Raw genomic sequence first — 16211 nt, 5'->3', positions numbered from 1 at the left:
AGGTACATAAATACCTAAATAAGAACATTGATTGATGTCTCATATAGTGAAAGATGAGTATAAGCAACTCAAAGAAAAGCTCCAGCTTTGTAGGGTTTTAACTAATAAGAGCCAAAATTTTTAAAAAGGTCGAATGACGAATGCATCCATAGAAATTGGGTAGTGGTAATAATCATTACACTTTGAAGCCACTCAATAACAAAATGTTACATCGGACATGCTCATAATAAATAATAATAATAATAATAGGTTGCATTTATTTTCAAATATAAATATTGAAATGAGTGGTTTGAATTTCTTCCACTTTATGTGAGAGTGAGAGTTTGATTCTCATAGATGAATCAAATACTCATTGAAAGTATTTTAACCTTTAACATGCCGACTTGAAGCGAATAAAATTTAATTTTAATCCAGTAAACGGAAAGTACCTGTGTTTAATAATAATAATAATAATAATAATAATAATAATATTGGTGGCTTCATCTTCATGGTTAGGTCTTCTCTTAGGTTTTTAGGTTTTGCTCACTTTTAATTTGTCTTTATATACATTTTTCGTTGGCCGTGGGTAATTTGTTGTACTCCACTTCAAATCTACGTCATTCTTTATTTCCATTCCAATTACCTTTTCTGCTTTTTCTTTGGTGTCTCACATTAGGTCTCACGTCAATTTTCCATTAACTATTTAATTACTTATTAATTCGTTTTTCTCAAATTAACTTATCATCAATTAATTTTTAATTAACTCCATTTCTTTACAGTTAAATTATAGTAATTACTTTTAAGTTAAGGTTAACTTACTGATGGATATTTGAGAATCTAGATTTGTGTAGACATTTCTTAATAATTCTATACCTGTTCATGTGTGTAGTAGCTTTCATCTATAGCTGGAGTTAGCTAGACAACATTATTTATCTATCATTTGAGATATTAATTTCAAATTGAATATTCACTTTTCTTTCTTTATTCAAAACTTTTTTTTTTTGTCAATAATAATATCTTTAAAAAGCTTACTATTAAACACTGAATTTATTTTCGGCCGCAAAAAAAAAAAAAAAAAATTATAAAAAATAAAAATGATAAATGATCTTTTAAATTTTGAAGCTGAAATCCAACCACTCAACAATTTGTAATGTACGGTAAAATACTTTCCTTTAAAACATGTAAAAGAATGCTTTTGATTTAATTTGATTTCTTGTTTTTTCCTATTTTGCAAGGAATATTCTCAGGAATACATTTGTTGGTCCAAAACAAAAGAAGCCGTGTGAGTTCCTTTTGCTATGGCTGTAAATATTCTTATTTTTATATTTATATAATATATAAATGCTACATCTAAAAATGTTCTGTAGTGTGTGAGGACTGCTGGACTGTAATCAGTAATAGTAATTAATTAATTAATTAATTAAACATTAATTTGGGTTTTGATGCTTTCTTCTTTTTTAATCCAGCGGTACCATCTTCTAAATTTTGTAAATACATAAACATTATATATGATGATTATATAACATCATTTTCATAATGTCAAATTTGAAATTGAAGTCCTTAATTTTTAATTTGGGTTCCAAAATCAATTTTTGATTTAAACGTCAAGTCAACTCATTGCATTTGTCCTACTAATTAAATTTTAAATAATCAAATCTACTATTTTTTTGTCAATTTCTCTGTATTTTTCAATCCTTCAATTTTCTGCAACTATACAATTTATTATTATTTTTTATTTTCTTTTATGCTCCGTGCTTCGCGTGATGGAAAATTTTAGAGCAACATATATAAAAAAGAAAAGTAGGAACCGGAATTGACTTATACTGTGTTTGGCTTGGAGGATTGACTATGAAGAGCGAGGGAGGAAAAGGAGGAAGTCAAGGATTGGGATGAAAGGCACAATTTTCATGTTTGGTTAGGAAGAAAAACGAAAAAGGAAAGAAAAGAAAAAAGCCCTATATTCTTCTTCCTTTCTCTCTTCTACGTCTTGATTTCCATGCTCCTTAATTTCTATCTTCAAACCAATTAAAGAAAGCCATAAAGATTATAGTTATCTCATCTCAAGAAAAAAAAAAATGTTAGCTTTCTTGCTTTTTCAAGTTCATATTTCTTCATACGTTCCTTTCATACGTGGGCCGCCATTTATATCATTGAAATCCGACAATCTCGCACTATTCGCTGGATTTTTTTGTTTTTTAATGTTTTTTTCTGGTGTACAACTAGTTTTGAAACGGAGGCTGTCTTGTTGTTTCAAACCTTTGACCTACCTGTTCTTTATTTATTGTTTTTTTTTTTTTTGAGTATTCTTTATTTATTGTTATTTATTTATTTCTGTCTTCCGCCCAGGCTGGTAGTATTGAAGCAAAGCCTATCCAGAAAATTCTCATTTCTGAACTTACTTTAACAGATAAAGTTTGTCTGAAAATACAGTGATCAACTGCCTGTTCTTTTTTTATTTGGAAGAAACGTCTTTAGCTTAAATTCTTACTAAGGAGTTATCTGGAGAGCAGTAAAAGAAACTAAAAAACCCATTTGGATGCAATTTCTTGAACAGCAGATATAATAATAATGCAGCTTTTCTAATGCTAGCTGTTAGTCAAACCTAATTTACTTATTGATTTTAAAAAACACAAGCATGAGATGATTCATAATCATGTCAAATAATTCATCAAGCTTGTATTGATTCGATTGGGACATTTGGTTACCTAACTAAGATAACTATATGATTAATTTTAATAATTAAAATAACAGCTGGGAATTATAATTTTTCTTGTGCATGAATTCTCAGGTAAACGAAGCACTGGTTATCAAAGAGTGCAGTTGACGTTGTGGTTTTCTGGTAATTAAGTAAATAAATGGTGGCCATTAACGTTATAAATAAACTCGACTGTTATTGCTTGAATACGTGTGTTAGTTGTGTTCTTTTTTAGTTTTTATTTTATTTTATTTTTTTAAATCTTTTATTGGTCCCCGTTCTTTTCCATTCTATATAAATGTACTTCTGTTTCTGATTTTTCTGGAGTAGAAGGAGAAGCAGCTTCGTCTCAAAATCATTCTCCTTCTTTGGCGACAGATCTTGCCTTCTTTAGCTGCAAAGATTTAGCAAATCAAAAGGTGCGCACACATTTTTTCTGGATTGGCATTTGGCATCTTGTGATTTTCTTTTCTTGATTCCTAATATTTTATTTTTTTGAAGTTTTATTTACTGTGAAAATACGAAAGAATTTACTTTGATCAATTAAAGTTACATCTGTTTATCAGTACAATCTGATCTTTTCTTCTTCCTCTGTCATTAAGATTAAGCTATTCACTTTACATCTCAATCCACTGATTAATTAAAGAAAGAATCCGATAATGACCCTGTTGAGTAATTTTGAGCTGATTACAGAAGAATATATATATAAATGTGAAGTTGACTTTGTTACATTTATGAAATGAATCTAGTGATTTAAATCCTTGATTAGAAGTTAAAAAAACCAGTAATAAAATTCAAATATTTGGTAGATGATGACACTGACAATGATAATTGAAACTAATAACTGGCTTTCAGGTACAGTAACTGTTTTACAATGGAAATTGTAGATTTATCAAAACAAGAAGAATCCCTTCCAACACTTATCAAGCACATCTCATCGAATGAAGTTGCGGGCTTTGATAGCTTGAATGCACAGTGCCAACCAAGTGATCCTCATTCTTTCAGTTCATCAGCTATGGTATGTTATGTATTAATTTGAATTTTTGGCAAGAGAGAGCTATAATTGGTAAATTAAGGCATAACATTTATCTTAATTATGTTATACCAGGAGACTGAAACTATTGATATTGACAATAATCATAAGAGGGTGCACTCTATTTCCATAAGTATGCCGACAACTCCAGTGGAAAAGAGCGCAGACAAGAAGAAAAGGGTTCTTTTTGAAGAGGACGGTGGAAAGATTTTCAACGATGAAGTTCCAGTTTCTTCTGCTGCATCTGAGACTGTAAAGTCCAAACAGACAAACGGAGTAAAGTTTCATTCCCAGCCAATGCCAAAGGGGTCTGGAATTGAAGGAAAAGCCAATCTTGCAAACCCTGCCAACAATCTCAGAAAGCTGGGAGATAGAAGATATGATTCTTTCAAAACTTGGTCTGGGAGACTTGAGAGGCAGATATCAAATTTACGTGGCAAGCCACGTGCAGAATCACCAGCCAGACCTGCTGAACGTAGACTAGAAAATAAGGATGCTTTACCTGTAGATCGATACTATGATGCATTGGAAGGGCCTGAATTGGAAAACCTTAGAGTATGCAACAATTTTTCTTCTTTTGATTTTTTTTTCAATCCAAAGATGGGTATATAATTAATTTTTTGCGATATTTTGGTAGGCATCAGAGGAAATAGTGTTACCAGATGACAAGAGATGGCCATTTCTTCTTCGATTTTCAATATCTTCGTTTGGTATATGTCTTGGGGTTAGCAGCCAAGCAATCATGTGGAAAACCTTGGCCAGCTCTGCCTCCACAAAATTTCTCCATATTAGCCCTCATATAAATCTTGTTCTATGGTGCATCTCTGTTGCCCTTGTAGTCATCGTCGCTGCTATCTATCTTCTCAAAGTGATTCTCTACTTTGAAGCAGTTCGTCGAGAATACTATCACCCGATTCGTGTCAATTTCTTCTTTGCCCCATGGATAGCCCTGCTGTTCTTAGCACTTGGAGTGCCTTCTTCAATTACTAACACTTTGCCTACTGCCCTTTGGTACGTTCTCATGGCTCCAATCCTTGTTCTTGAGCTTAAGATATATGGACAGTGGATGTCCGGAGGGCAACGGAGGCTTTCAAGAGTGGCAAATCCTTCAAACCATCTTTCAATTGTAGGGAACTTTGTTGGGGCATTATTGGGTGCATCAATGGGGTTAAAAGAAGGCCCTCTTTTCTTTTTTGCTGTTGGATTAGCTCATTACACTGTCCTCTTTGTAACCCTTTACCAGAGACTTCCAACAAATGAAACACTCCCGAAGGAGCTCCATCCTGTATTCTTTCTGTTCGTTGCAGCTCCAAGTGTTGCTTCTATGGCTTGGGCAAGAATTCAGGGCTCCTTCGATTATGGATCGCGAATTGCTTACTTCATTGCCTTGTTTCTTTATTTCTCACTGGTTAGTTAGTCTCTGCAACTTCAATTAAACTAATTCCATCAATCATTTGAATGACAACTAATTTGCAATTCCTTGTAATTCTGCAGGCAGTCCGAATTAATTTTTTCCGCGGATTTAAGTAAGTGTTTAACTTCTGAAGCTATTTTGCTACCAATTAGCTGAGGGCAATATATAAATTTACTTATTTATGCCTTTTCTTTTCATGAACTTACAGGTTCTCATTGGCTTGGTGGGCTTACACTTTCCCAATGACTGGTGCTGCCATTGCAACAATTAGGTATTCTAATGAAGTGACCAGTGTAGTTTCTCGAACTCTGGCTGTCACACTATCTGCTCTTTCAACATTAACAGTAACAGCTCTGCTTGTATCTACTATAGTACATGCCTTTGTTCTGAGAGACCTTTTCCCTAATGACATTGCCATCGCCATTAGCGACAGGAAACCAAAACATCACCACCACCACCACATGAAGTGGTTCCATCAAAGACATGGAAGCTCGGAACACAGGGAGATTGAAAATTACTTGAAATATGCAACCTCAGATTTGAAAGACATCGAAGCTTCTATTAATCCTCCTAGCTCAGATGGTAGTAAATAAGTCGAGTGATACATATTATTATAGTTAAAGACCTTGCCATTTTCTGAATCTTCAGCCTAACCATGTGAGGAAAACAAAAATCTGAAGGAATTTTGAAAATTCCAGTGACCATGAAATGAAGATTTACGCGGTGAGGTTGCCTTATTGTACAGAAACTTTTTGTTAGTCTTGTTGTAACGGATCAGTTTGGATAATATAATAAGCATTACAGCCTAAAAAAAAAGCTCCAATCTTTTCCAGGATCATGATATCCATCCACATGTAGCAGCAAAAGATTACATTTTTTTCGGCTTTTTCTTACAAGGGTCACTGTCCTCCCTGAATTTCAAAGCATACAAAGAACTGTTTAAACGATAACCATTTAACAAATCACCGAGCGTTTCTTTCTTCCTAATTACATTATCTGCAAAACCCAGAAAAAGAATGCTAAACTTCAACTCTAATTTCTGGGTTACATGATTTAGTCAATAAAAATAGTAAGACAAAATTAATCAAACTGCCACCATAAGTACCTAAAAAGAGGCTAACCTGACAACAGAACGGCAGATAATAATATTGAACTTGATAAGTTTCACTGAAAACCTAAAAAAAGAAAACCTTAATTGCCTATAAAGACGCAATTTTGATTGGAATTTGTGAAATGGGTACATGGGATTGTGCAGTAGACCAATTTTGTTGATGAAGAGAGGCATTTCACTGTTACAAAAGAGAAACACTAGTATGAATTAAGCATTATGCCTTAACAACAGCCAATTTTTCCGTTCCAACAGGAAAAATTGGTGATGGCATAGTCCTTCAAAAATGACATCGTTTCAATCCCAAAACACAACTTCTACATGGATTTCAATATAAATCGATCCAATGGGCTTTCTTGTTGGGCTTACATGATAGATAATATATGGGTTTACTGCACTTGGGCTTTTCTACGGCTTTGTTAATTAAATTAGCCCCATTTACATGTGACTGCCATTTGACACTGTGTGCCGTTCCATGATAAATAACAAAATTGCAGAAAGAACCACTCATGCCATTTCCTAGTTTCTTCTGGATGCTTCTCATCGTTTCTCTTCAAACGCCCACCAAAAGACAACAAACAAAAGATGATGAAAATAATCATTCAAGCCAAAACTGAAAAATGATGCAAATTAAGTAAAGTGAAATGCTGTTTCTGTACGTGCTAGATTTTAAGTGACGACTTCTCGTTTTCTTTTGAGAACTGGCCACTTGAAGACAAGTGCTCCATCGAGTGGTCGAACAGCAGCGTGTGAAAATAAAGAACACACAGTATTATGGGCTTTATGTCGTATCACTTTCGAAGCCCAATAATTGTCTAACGATCAGAAATAACTCCACTGGGCGGCTGGGCCCATCATAAGAAAAAGTTTACGAAAATGCGGGCAAGTTTTCTCTTTTTATTTTTTCAGGTTAGTTACCAAGAAAATCACGTCTTCATGTTCGTCTCTCCTTCAATCTACGGTGACAGAAAGAAGAAGCTAAAACCAAACAACTCAAGTGATATGGACCCTGCCCAGGGTACCAGCTAAAAGGAGTAATGACCAATAAGTAATGAGTGTAGAAAAGGAGAAGTTATGTGAAGTATTGATTATCCAGAAACTTGTAACAGTGACCTTAGTTTGAAAACATCCGACACAAGGCAAAGAACAAGGCCTTTGGTCCCCGTCTCCCTCTCTTTGTTTCAATCAATTCATCACTTATTTGTCCCTCCAAAGAATCCTCAAAACCATGTTCTTTGATCTTTCTGGCTATATCTCATTGAATTCAAGTTCGCTTTTGATTCTTGATATACTGTTCAATCTAAATCATAATTTATTTCCTGATATTATAATTCATTTCTCATCCTTACATAGAATGAACTGAAAAGAGCAAAAATGAGTCCTTCACTTGAGAACGAAGTGAGTAAATTGTACATATATATCCATCTTAATTAAAATCTTGGGTCCTAAATATTATGAGGACATAATTGCACTGAATCTGTATATCCTGATCTTGAAAAGCTTTCGAGATGGGAGTGTCTTGTTAGCACTTGGTAGCTACAACGATTGAAGAATCCATGGCAGCGACAGGTAGCATGTAAGAGGTCTCGGTCCCCACAAGTAGCAACAAGAGAAAAACAAAGCCCATTAAAGCTAACCCTAACACTCACTTCCCTTTTGTTAATTCATGCTTTTCTTTTTCATATTTTTCCATTGAGGAAGACAAAAAAGATCAGAGAATAGAGACAGAAAATCATTGTTATCAAAGCTTGTCACTTCTCCTATCACATTTTATCACTGTCTCCCTATCCTGCTTGTTTACATGTGATCTACTTCTCTTTCTGAGCCATTTCTTTGCAACCTTCAATGGCTTACATTAGGCCAGCTAGTGCTGTGTTTATGTTTCTTGGAAACTCCTCCTCTATAGGACACCATGCCTGAGGGGACCAGAAAATTCTCTCTTTTTCTGTTTGTAATTGATACAAATCCTTATGTCTTTAATTCAAAAAATAAAATATATATTAAAAAAAAGTGATCCTCAAGTTACTTATAGGTGTAATCAGCAGCTACTTATTGAACTCACATGATTCTGACATGGCAAAATGATTTTGTTCTTCCCAACCTTTTCGTGTTTTGGTCAATTAAAATAATAATAATAAAATCAAAATAATTATACAAGAGGACAAATATTTAATTTGGCCATTAAACCTCTTTTGGATATTTACTTTGATTTAAAATTAAGTTTTGTATCAATTGAGGACACAAACTTTGAGTTTATAATCAATTTACCCTATTTTTGTTAAAAATATAAAATCTTACAATTTTAAAATATTTAAAATAATTAAAAATTAAAAATTAAAACAGAAAAAATTGTTCAATTACATTGTAGGTGATGGAGAAGAAGAACAGGTATTTAAAAGAACCATTTCAATTTTCACATTTTGTATTTTTTTTTTCCGAACATTTCTTATTATTTTAATATAGAAAACTTCATATTATATTTTATTTTTTTTAGAAAAATGAGGTGAATTAACCTTATACTCGAATTTTATGTTCTAAATTGATCCAAAAGTTAATTTTAGATCAAATTAAACATCAAATATATAAAAAGTTGAGGGATCAAATGAGCGTTTATCCTTGTACTGTATATAGAAGTTACAACAAAGACATGGGCACAAAGAGAGTTAACAGTCATGATTGTGTTTCAAACAATAAGGCAGAAGTTTAGTGTGAGAAATGCTTGGAGAGGGTCTACCATGGATATAAATAATAAACTGTTACTGACAATAAAGCCTAAATACATGCAAACTGTCTCTTTAAGGAACTTTGGAATCAGAGCTTTCTCAGGATTGAAGCATATGTTACCTTTCTTCAGAATTTTTTAGGTTTTTGCCTTCACCACAAGTTTCTTTACTTGATCATTTTGTACACAAGAAAAGAAAAGAATACTGACAAATGGGTAACTGAAAGTCAGACATAAAGGAGAGGAATGTCTTTCTTTGTTTATCTTTATATAGTTAGGAAAAGACTTCAACATATATATTATTTTGATCGTCATTTATATAAATATATATATATGTATTGTTTCGTTCAATGTCATTGTTAGATTACCTGCTTGCTTTTGCAGAAATGACAGTTACCAAATAGATGTTCTTAAGGTGGTTTCTTGCACAAAACTGCTGTCCATTTCATTAGGAATAAAATCTTGCCTAAAGGGTTTCCTTCATCGATAATGGACATGCAATGCAAATTAATAGTTGTCATTAGTCATAACTAATCAAACACTGTCTTATATTGATACAACTAACTAACTTATCTTGATATTAAAAATTGTGAGAAAAACGCATGGGAAATTAAATTTTATTCTCTCTGTAGTATTAAAGAATATTTTTGTCCATGTATCTTATTAATTGCATGAAAACTGAGCAAAATATGCTTATAAAAATGGTTGTGAATTAATTTGAAGCTCAAAATTAAACATTTAAGGGGGGGAAAAAAACAAAATTTCCCTTATCCACAGTTGCTATTTTGAACAAATTGGGTACAAGGACTTCAACTTGCTGCCTGACCTTAATTCAGTGAGACCAAAAAGATAAGCACTTGCAGAGTTGCCGCTTCAACTTCAACCACACCAAGATGTAGACTTCCTTTAATAACGTGGTGGCAACAGAATCTGTTAAGGATTGGATTCTTAGTAATTGATTCAGCACAACAACAACTGTTTAACTGTATATAGTTGAAATATCATTTCTATATATAATTCAAAAAAAGAGACTATCTGATAAAGTTCATTACTGTAATAATCTGAAGCAGAAGAGAACAGATTCAAAACACAGAAAAAAAAAAAAATCCTGTTATTTTCTCAAATTTCAGTAATGAAATACAGAAAAGAACAATGCACTGGAGAGCAAAAAGAAGGAAAAAAAGTAATGGAAGCATGCCGCGAATAAAATAATCTTGGATTCATTGAAACTTTACATATATAAGGGAGAGAATCTTGCTAGTAAATAGCTTTTTCTCCCATAAAAGAAAAAGACAAAAACAAAACTTTAATTTGCCTTCAATTCTTTTTCTCCATAAGGCCAGAATTTCCATGGCCGACCATCCAACATAGTTTCTCCTTCCTCATAAAACCAAATTTACATTATCCTCACAGCAGAAGAGAAGGAAAAAACAAAAGACAAGTGGCTGCTGATCTTTCTTTATTCCTCTCGTTTTCAGTCTTCCCATGTGAATGTGGAGATTGGCACATTGCTCACTTTTCTTTCCCTTTTTTCTTTTGGACAACGGTCTTGATTTATTTCCCTGAAATAAAAATTAACACAGCAACAAAAAGTATCAGAAGCTGATAATTTGCTCAACATCATCATAATGCAACTATGATATAATTATAACAAAAAAATAATAATAATAATAATAAATAATAGCAAGTGAAGATAAGATGTCATACTTACCAATGGATCTTTTGCAATGAAGAACTGCCTCATAAATTGAACTCTCAGAATCACAAGACCTCCGCCAATCATCAACAGAATAAGCTACGCTTATTCTTGGAGATGATTCAGTTGAATATAACCAACTCTTCACCACCTGAACTTTTGTATCTGTATTTTCAGCTCTAGAACTTGATCGGTGACCTCGAATTCTTCTGTACAGCGGCCTCAAAAAATCAAAGTACTTGTGAAATATTTTCTTTGATAATGTCCGGCACCTTCTCAACGAAGAAGAACGAGTTTGCATAGCTGAAACAACTTTTGGTGTATTTGAGGAGGGAGGAAGGGCTGGGCTTGAATCTGAAACCTCATAACTCTCAATTTTCAATGGATCAACGAAGAGGGGCATCACATAACCATTAGAAAAGAGCTCATCAGCATGAACAACAGTAAGCGGAGATTGTGAAATAGGGAAGTCAAATTTAAAATCCTGAGAGTTTCTGAAGAATCTTTTTGAAGGTGTCATTTTTGGGTCCATCTCAATGAAGGAAGCTTCATCGGATGCATCAAGTGAAGCTCTAAGGGAATTGTCCAAGCTTTCCAATGATGGTTTCAGGTTTACTAGCCAGCTATAAGAAAAGCTCTCAATAGAAAGAGGCTGTGAAGTTTCCATGGATGATATTCTAACAAGATATGTAAAGGAAGAGAATGGACAAAGTTTACAACAAAAATATAAGAAATAGATACAGAATAGGAATTAGCAAAAGCCCTCCACCTAACAAATATATCTCCAAAGCATATATGCATGTATGTATATATACCCTGTTTCTAACAATTGGGTGTGTGGCTGTCTGGCAAGAGACAATGAATTTTAATATTTAAAATAGAAGAAAGGGGAAACGGAACAGAAATATGTGACCCCACAAGCATCCATTATGTACTGTTGCGTCAATCCTTTACCCCACTTGTCCTTTATTCATATATATTTTCCAAACTTCACAGAGAAGATGGTTTCTCTTTACAATACAAGCAAAGAAAAGTAAAATTAGAAAAGCTTCATGCATATTCCATTGTTTACAATAAACAGCAGACATGAGGGGGGAAAAAAAAAAACAAACAAAAGAAGGAGGCCAAGTCCTATGCTTTTAAATATGTGTAAGTCTAACAAACCCTATAAATATTTCAAAGAGAGAAGCAATTGGTAGACAGAATCTATAGTGGAAGCAGGTTCATGAACACTCTAATCGTTTATCCAATGAGCTGCTAAAGCAAGAATAAAGGGCATACAACCAGTCTAATGCTTTTGAATGCTTCTCATGAACCTATAATCTATACATTCTAGACAAAATTGTTGATCTCACTTGGCTCCCTTTAATTTTGTCTCCATCTTTTTATAATTCATGCTTCTGATGCTTACATCCTAACTGCAACAGCACAAGTTTGAAATAAAATGTAAAAAATACTTCCAAGATAATATTTTTATTCTAAATATAACTACAAAAAATTAACAAGTGTGAGGTGGTCCCTAAGATGCTTCAAAATTTCTGAATTGGATAATATCTTAACTACACACCAATTTTATCAGGTTATTAAAATAACTTCTATTTCTATCTGCTTTAAATATTAATGCCAACAAACATTATAAAACAAGAAAATCAGAGAAACCCTTGAGCAGAATTAACTAGTGCATCAAGACTTTTGTCCCAGAAGCAGTCCATTTATAACAAAATACACATACATATATATTAATTACTGAGGAGCTGTTACCAGATTTCTAATCTATTTTCAAAACATGCATATCAGCACTATCTATTTTCATAACACATGAAGCAATAGCTCTCAGAATCATGAGATATTTATGTGAAAATAAAAAGGCTTGCAATACCCCAGATTTTACATTATTTCTAGGGGAAGAAGAAAGCTTGGAAGTACCGAGTGAATGTGCAATATCATAAAGATTTATAAACCATATTCAAGAAAACGGTAGTTACAGCCTTCTATTATTCACCTATAATACAACACCAAAACAAATATAATAGGACATCAGATATAAATTCCAGTATACAAATAGAAAAAAATGAAGAAGGAAATATCACTAAGTTCTCTTGGTGTACAAATTTCAAGCTTTTACATCCACTAACAGCCCGAGTGGTGGTGAGTTTGAATCTTCGCAAAACTTAAATGCTTGGGAAAGTAATGTCCTTTTCATTCAAACCAGAACTAATAATTGTTTAATACAATTTTGAAAAAAAAAAAAAGCAGACAAGGGTCCCCAAGGGATGTCGGAGAATGAAATGAACAATGACCAAAGTTTGTGGGACAAAAGCCAAGAATAGAAAGTGACTTGAAACCAATCGGTCCCCCTAAGGCATCTCCTTCAGGACATTAGGCAATTTCTAAAGCATCCAGCGCTCAAAGGAGCAGTTAAATTCCAAATAAATGCTTCTGGTGAAAGATTCTGTTATAACCTAGGAAAAGTTCGTCTCCATTTAATACATCACAAGGAACATGTTATTACTGCAGAATTACAGAAAATTTCCACATGAAAAAACAAATGGGACATCTTGCTGACAAGGCAAAAGTTGAATTTACAGAGAGAAAATCTCTACCGCACATTATCGTACTTTTCCCAACCAAACACAGCAGGTTATCATGAGATCATCGAAAATGTAGTAGTTAGTTACTGGTTAAAAAAGAAAATAACAAAGCAATTAGTTTTGAACAGAACACCTCTTGCTGGTGATAACTTGGACATCAACAAGAAAAAAATAAATCTATATTTAATAACATGGACACTACAACAAAATAAAATTGCAAAATATTTCAATATGAATAAAAAAATAACTCTTTTCGGCCTGGGTAGATTTGTGTGAAAAAACTGTATTTTACCATCTTTATATACAAGATTGATCCCTGTCTTTAACTAATAGCTCTATTATTGCATCTGAACTGATGACCTAGACTATTTATTCATAATGATTTTTCAACAGCAATCAAGGAAATTGGTGACTGAGAACAAAAAAGTAAGAGAAATTGGATTCTGCCCCTAAAAACATCTATTGGAGAAGAATACTCACATATTCCAAACCAAACAAAGCAACCGTTTGATATCAGGCTAAATTGCCTATGATGTCCCTATTAGATGAGTCACCTGGCTACCAACAGATCCTCAAACCATAAAGAATATGGCAGTTTATAGCAGCCCACAGCAGATGTGAAGATTTGTGAATGTAAACCTGGTAAAGCCCTACAAACCAGAACAAGGAGTACATTGGGAAAGGCAATGTGGGTATACCTGATTCAGAAAATTTTACAGAGTGTAAATATCTTTTCATGAGATCTAAAAAGACAAAGGCATTCCAGAGGCTGTGCTATAGCACTAGTGCAAACTTGTTCCTTGATCGTGTAAAGACACCACCGATCAACACTCCAAGAAATATAAATGGCAGCATCCTCTGCATATTGAAGTGAGCCAAAGTAAAAGCGATTGAGCTCATCAAAATTGAGCAACCTTTGTTCATGTATCTGGTCAAAGGAGAGAGAAGGAGCCCACGGAATACAATTTCCTTCCATATAGGGGCATGAATGGAAAGTACAACAGCTAAGAGGATCATTGCCATTCAGTCTTGTTGAACAATTGATTGCTCAATGCTTGAGACTGGGACAGGCATTGTTGGAAGAATGGGCAACAACTAGAGGTTTATCTGAGGCAGCTGAACAGGGGAAACATGAAACACCCTAAATGTAAAGCAACATTAAACTACCACTTCCGTTCAAGGCTAGACTTGAAACAGTCAGGAGGAAGGGGATGACATTTTGCAAGGCAGGTGGAGGATGCACTCCCAGCTAGACCATCAGCCATTTGAGAGGCTATCATAGCTTGGCCTCTGTATGTCAAGGGTTACTTTCTGAACCCTACTGTGTGATCTAAGAATGGAATTCCCAAGATCCTAGGGACCAAAATGAGGCAATCCGAAGTAGCATAACCTGGAAGAGTAAAAGAACATTCTTAACATTTTTTTCAGTTCGTAAAGTGTTGAGAAAACCCATGTAATAGCATTACTCAATGTAAAAAAATAGTGCAAGGATGCATCTGTGCATCTTCATGGAGACTGAAGAAGTCAATTGTTTTATGCCTTGCATCCATCTTTTCACACACTTGCTATACCAAATATGCACTAAGCATTTATCCCATTGGTAAATTTTGAATTGAAAGCTATGGACCAAGAGGAAAAGTTAGATTTCAATTTGATCTCTTAAGATTTGTAGAGTGGCAAGAAAGCTGTAAAGCAGAGAACAGCTGAAATAGCAAGATATCCTGCTTATCAAATGCATCCAGGTCCTGCATGGGCTGTTAAATTTAACCAGCCCCAGCTTTGGTTATTGGATGTTGCATTTATTGGCTATTACATGCGCATAAGGTTCAAAAAGTGCAGCTTCTATTTCACTCTGAAAACTCTTTAAGGATTGAATTTAAATTCAATGTACTTCTTTTCAATCTTAATACTCATAGAGTTTGATTAACTAGTTCATCAGAAAACTAACATCACATTACTTGTAAACAATATATCAGAGATTGAAAAGAATACTTCAGCCTCATTCATCATAAAACCAAAAGAATACTTCAGGCAACATAAACTACAGGTATGAAGAAAAACATTTCATACAAACTTAGTTGAAATCAAATGACATTTATGTGTAACCTCCAAGTGCTTAGAAAATGCAAAACATCAGAGATTGTTTCTTTTTTGTCAAATTACATCACTTCTACCACAGAAACAAAAATCAATTTATAAAGTTCATATTTTAACTCTTTGAATACACCTTCAGCATGTTAAACTATCATTAAGATTTCTAATGACAATTTTAAAGATGCTCCTTTGATTAGACTTCTAAACCAAGAAGTGCAACTAATAGTCATGATAGGAACTTGAAAACCATTGACCATCACAAGGAAAAATAACATCGGAATATCAATATGCAAATAAGCATGGAAAATAGGTCACCTGCAAAATAGGCTTTGCTGTCCATGGGACTGTCTAGAGTTCCACATTAAACACCGAGCCAGCAAACTGAAACAACAAACCAACAAAATTTTAATTTATCTTGCTTCCATAAGTACATCTTCAAAATTCCATATAAAGATGATTCTCGCGAAATTGCAATGTCTTCATAAACAATGGCTACACTGCATATCAATGTACCAGTGATATAAAGAATGAAAATTTCACCTTTTGGAGATTCGAAATCCAAACCTCTTCCCTCTGAATTAGGTTGATCACATTCCAACATCACCGATTCCCTGCAGTGACCTATCATCAAGTAACCCAATTAATCAATTTAGCAGCATTCCTCCTCAGCATGCCGCCATTCAGAAACAAAAGTCTTCTCTGGATTGTATAATTTCATTGGCTCGCCAAGAAAATCATGAAAACCTGCTGAATTTAGTGTAATTGAATATTTCAATTAACAAGTACATTCATTACAAATACTGAGGAAATGATTTATATATAAATGGTAGAAGACGAGCAGCTTATTTGAAGAGCTAGAGAGAGAGAGGGAGAGAGAAC

The 16211-nt window shown here is 33.8% G+C and overlaps 2 protein-coding genes and 1 pseudogene across 6 annotated transcripts; 1 reads left to right on the top strand and 2 right to left on the bottom strand.

Moving 5' to 3' along the window:
* The first annotated feature begins 1819 nt into the window (after positions 1-1819).
* On the top strand, positions 1820-6017 carry LOC105648391 (S-type anion channel SLAH3). 3 transcript variants are annotated; one of them, XM_089715702.1, is made up of 7 exons: positions 1820-2818; positions 3005-3093; positions 3536-3692; positions 3783-4262; positions 4345-5115; positions 5202-5233; positions 5330-6017. In XM_089715702.1, exons 3-7 carry the CDS (start codon positions 3549-3551, stop codon positions 5712-5714), a joined length of 1812 nt encoding a protein of 603 aa, XP_089571828.1. In that variant the 5' UTR covers positions 1820-2818; positions 3005-3093; positions 3536-3548; the 3' UTR covers positions 5715-6017. The 3 variants fall into 3 exon arrangements, with proteins under 3 accessions (XP_089571828.1, XP_012090155.1, XP_012090152.1); XM_012234765.4 differs by having other exon boundaries at positions 1821-2818; positions 3562-3692; XM_012234762.4 differs by having other exon boundaries at positions 1821-2818; positions 3530-3692.
* A 4118-nt stretch (positions 6018-10135) lies between these two features.
* MAKR6 (membrane-associated kinase regulator) lies at positions 10136-15945 on the bottom strand. 2 transcript variants are annotated; one of them, XM_089727015.1, is made up of 4 exons: positions 15873-15945; positions 15648-15713; positions 10663-12065; positions 10136-10513 (listed from the first exon to the last, which is right to left on the bottom strand). In XM_089727015.1, the coding sequence occupies exons 3-4, from the start codon at positions 11312-11314 to the stop codon at positions 10506-10508; spliced, it is 660 nt and encodes a 219-aa protein (XP_089583141.1). In that variant the 5' UTR covers positions 11315-12065; positions 15648-15713; positions 15873-15945; the 3' UTR covers positions 10136-10505. The 2 variants fall into 2 exon arrangements, with proteins under 2 accessions (XP_089583141.1, XP_089583140.1); XM_089727014.1 differs by lacking the exons at positions 15648-15713; positions 15873-15945 and having other exon boundaries at positions 10663-12421.
* On the bottom strand, positions 13402-15933 carry LOC149492908 (uncharacterized; annotated as a pseudogene). The gene is made up of 3 exons (XR_016322926.1): positions 15820-15933; positions 15648-15680; positions 13402-14628 (listed from the first exon to the last, which is right to left on the bottom strand). The product of XR_016322926.1 is annotated as an uncharacterized LOC149492908 (transcript).
* Positions 15946-16211: the final 266 nt, after the last annotated feature.

Source organism: Jatropha curcas, chromosome 10 (genome assembly GCF_041381405.1).
Source record: "Jatropha curcas cultivar XTBG-Jc1 chromosome 10, XTBG_Jcur_1.0, whole genome shotgun sequence".
Classification (NCBI taxonomy): Eukaryota; Viridiplantae; Streptophyta; class Magnoliopsida; order Malpighiales; family Euphorbiaceae; genus Jatropha; species Jatropha curcas.
Note: the sequence above shows the minus strand (reverse complement) of the source record. Positions and strands in the feature narration are given on the sequence as shown.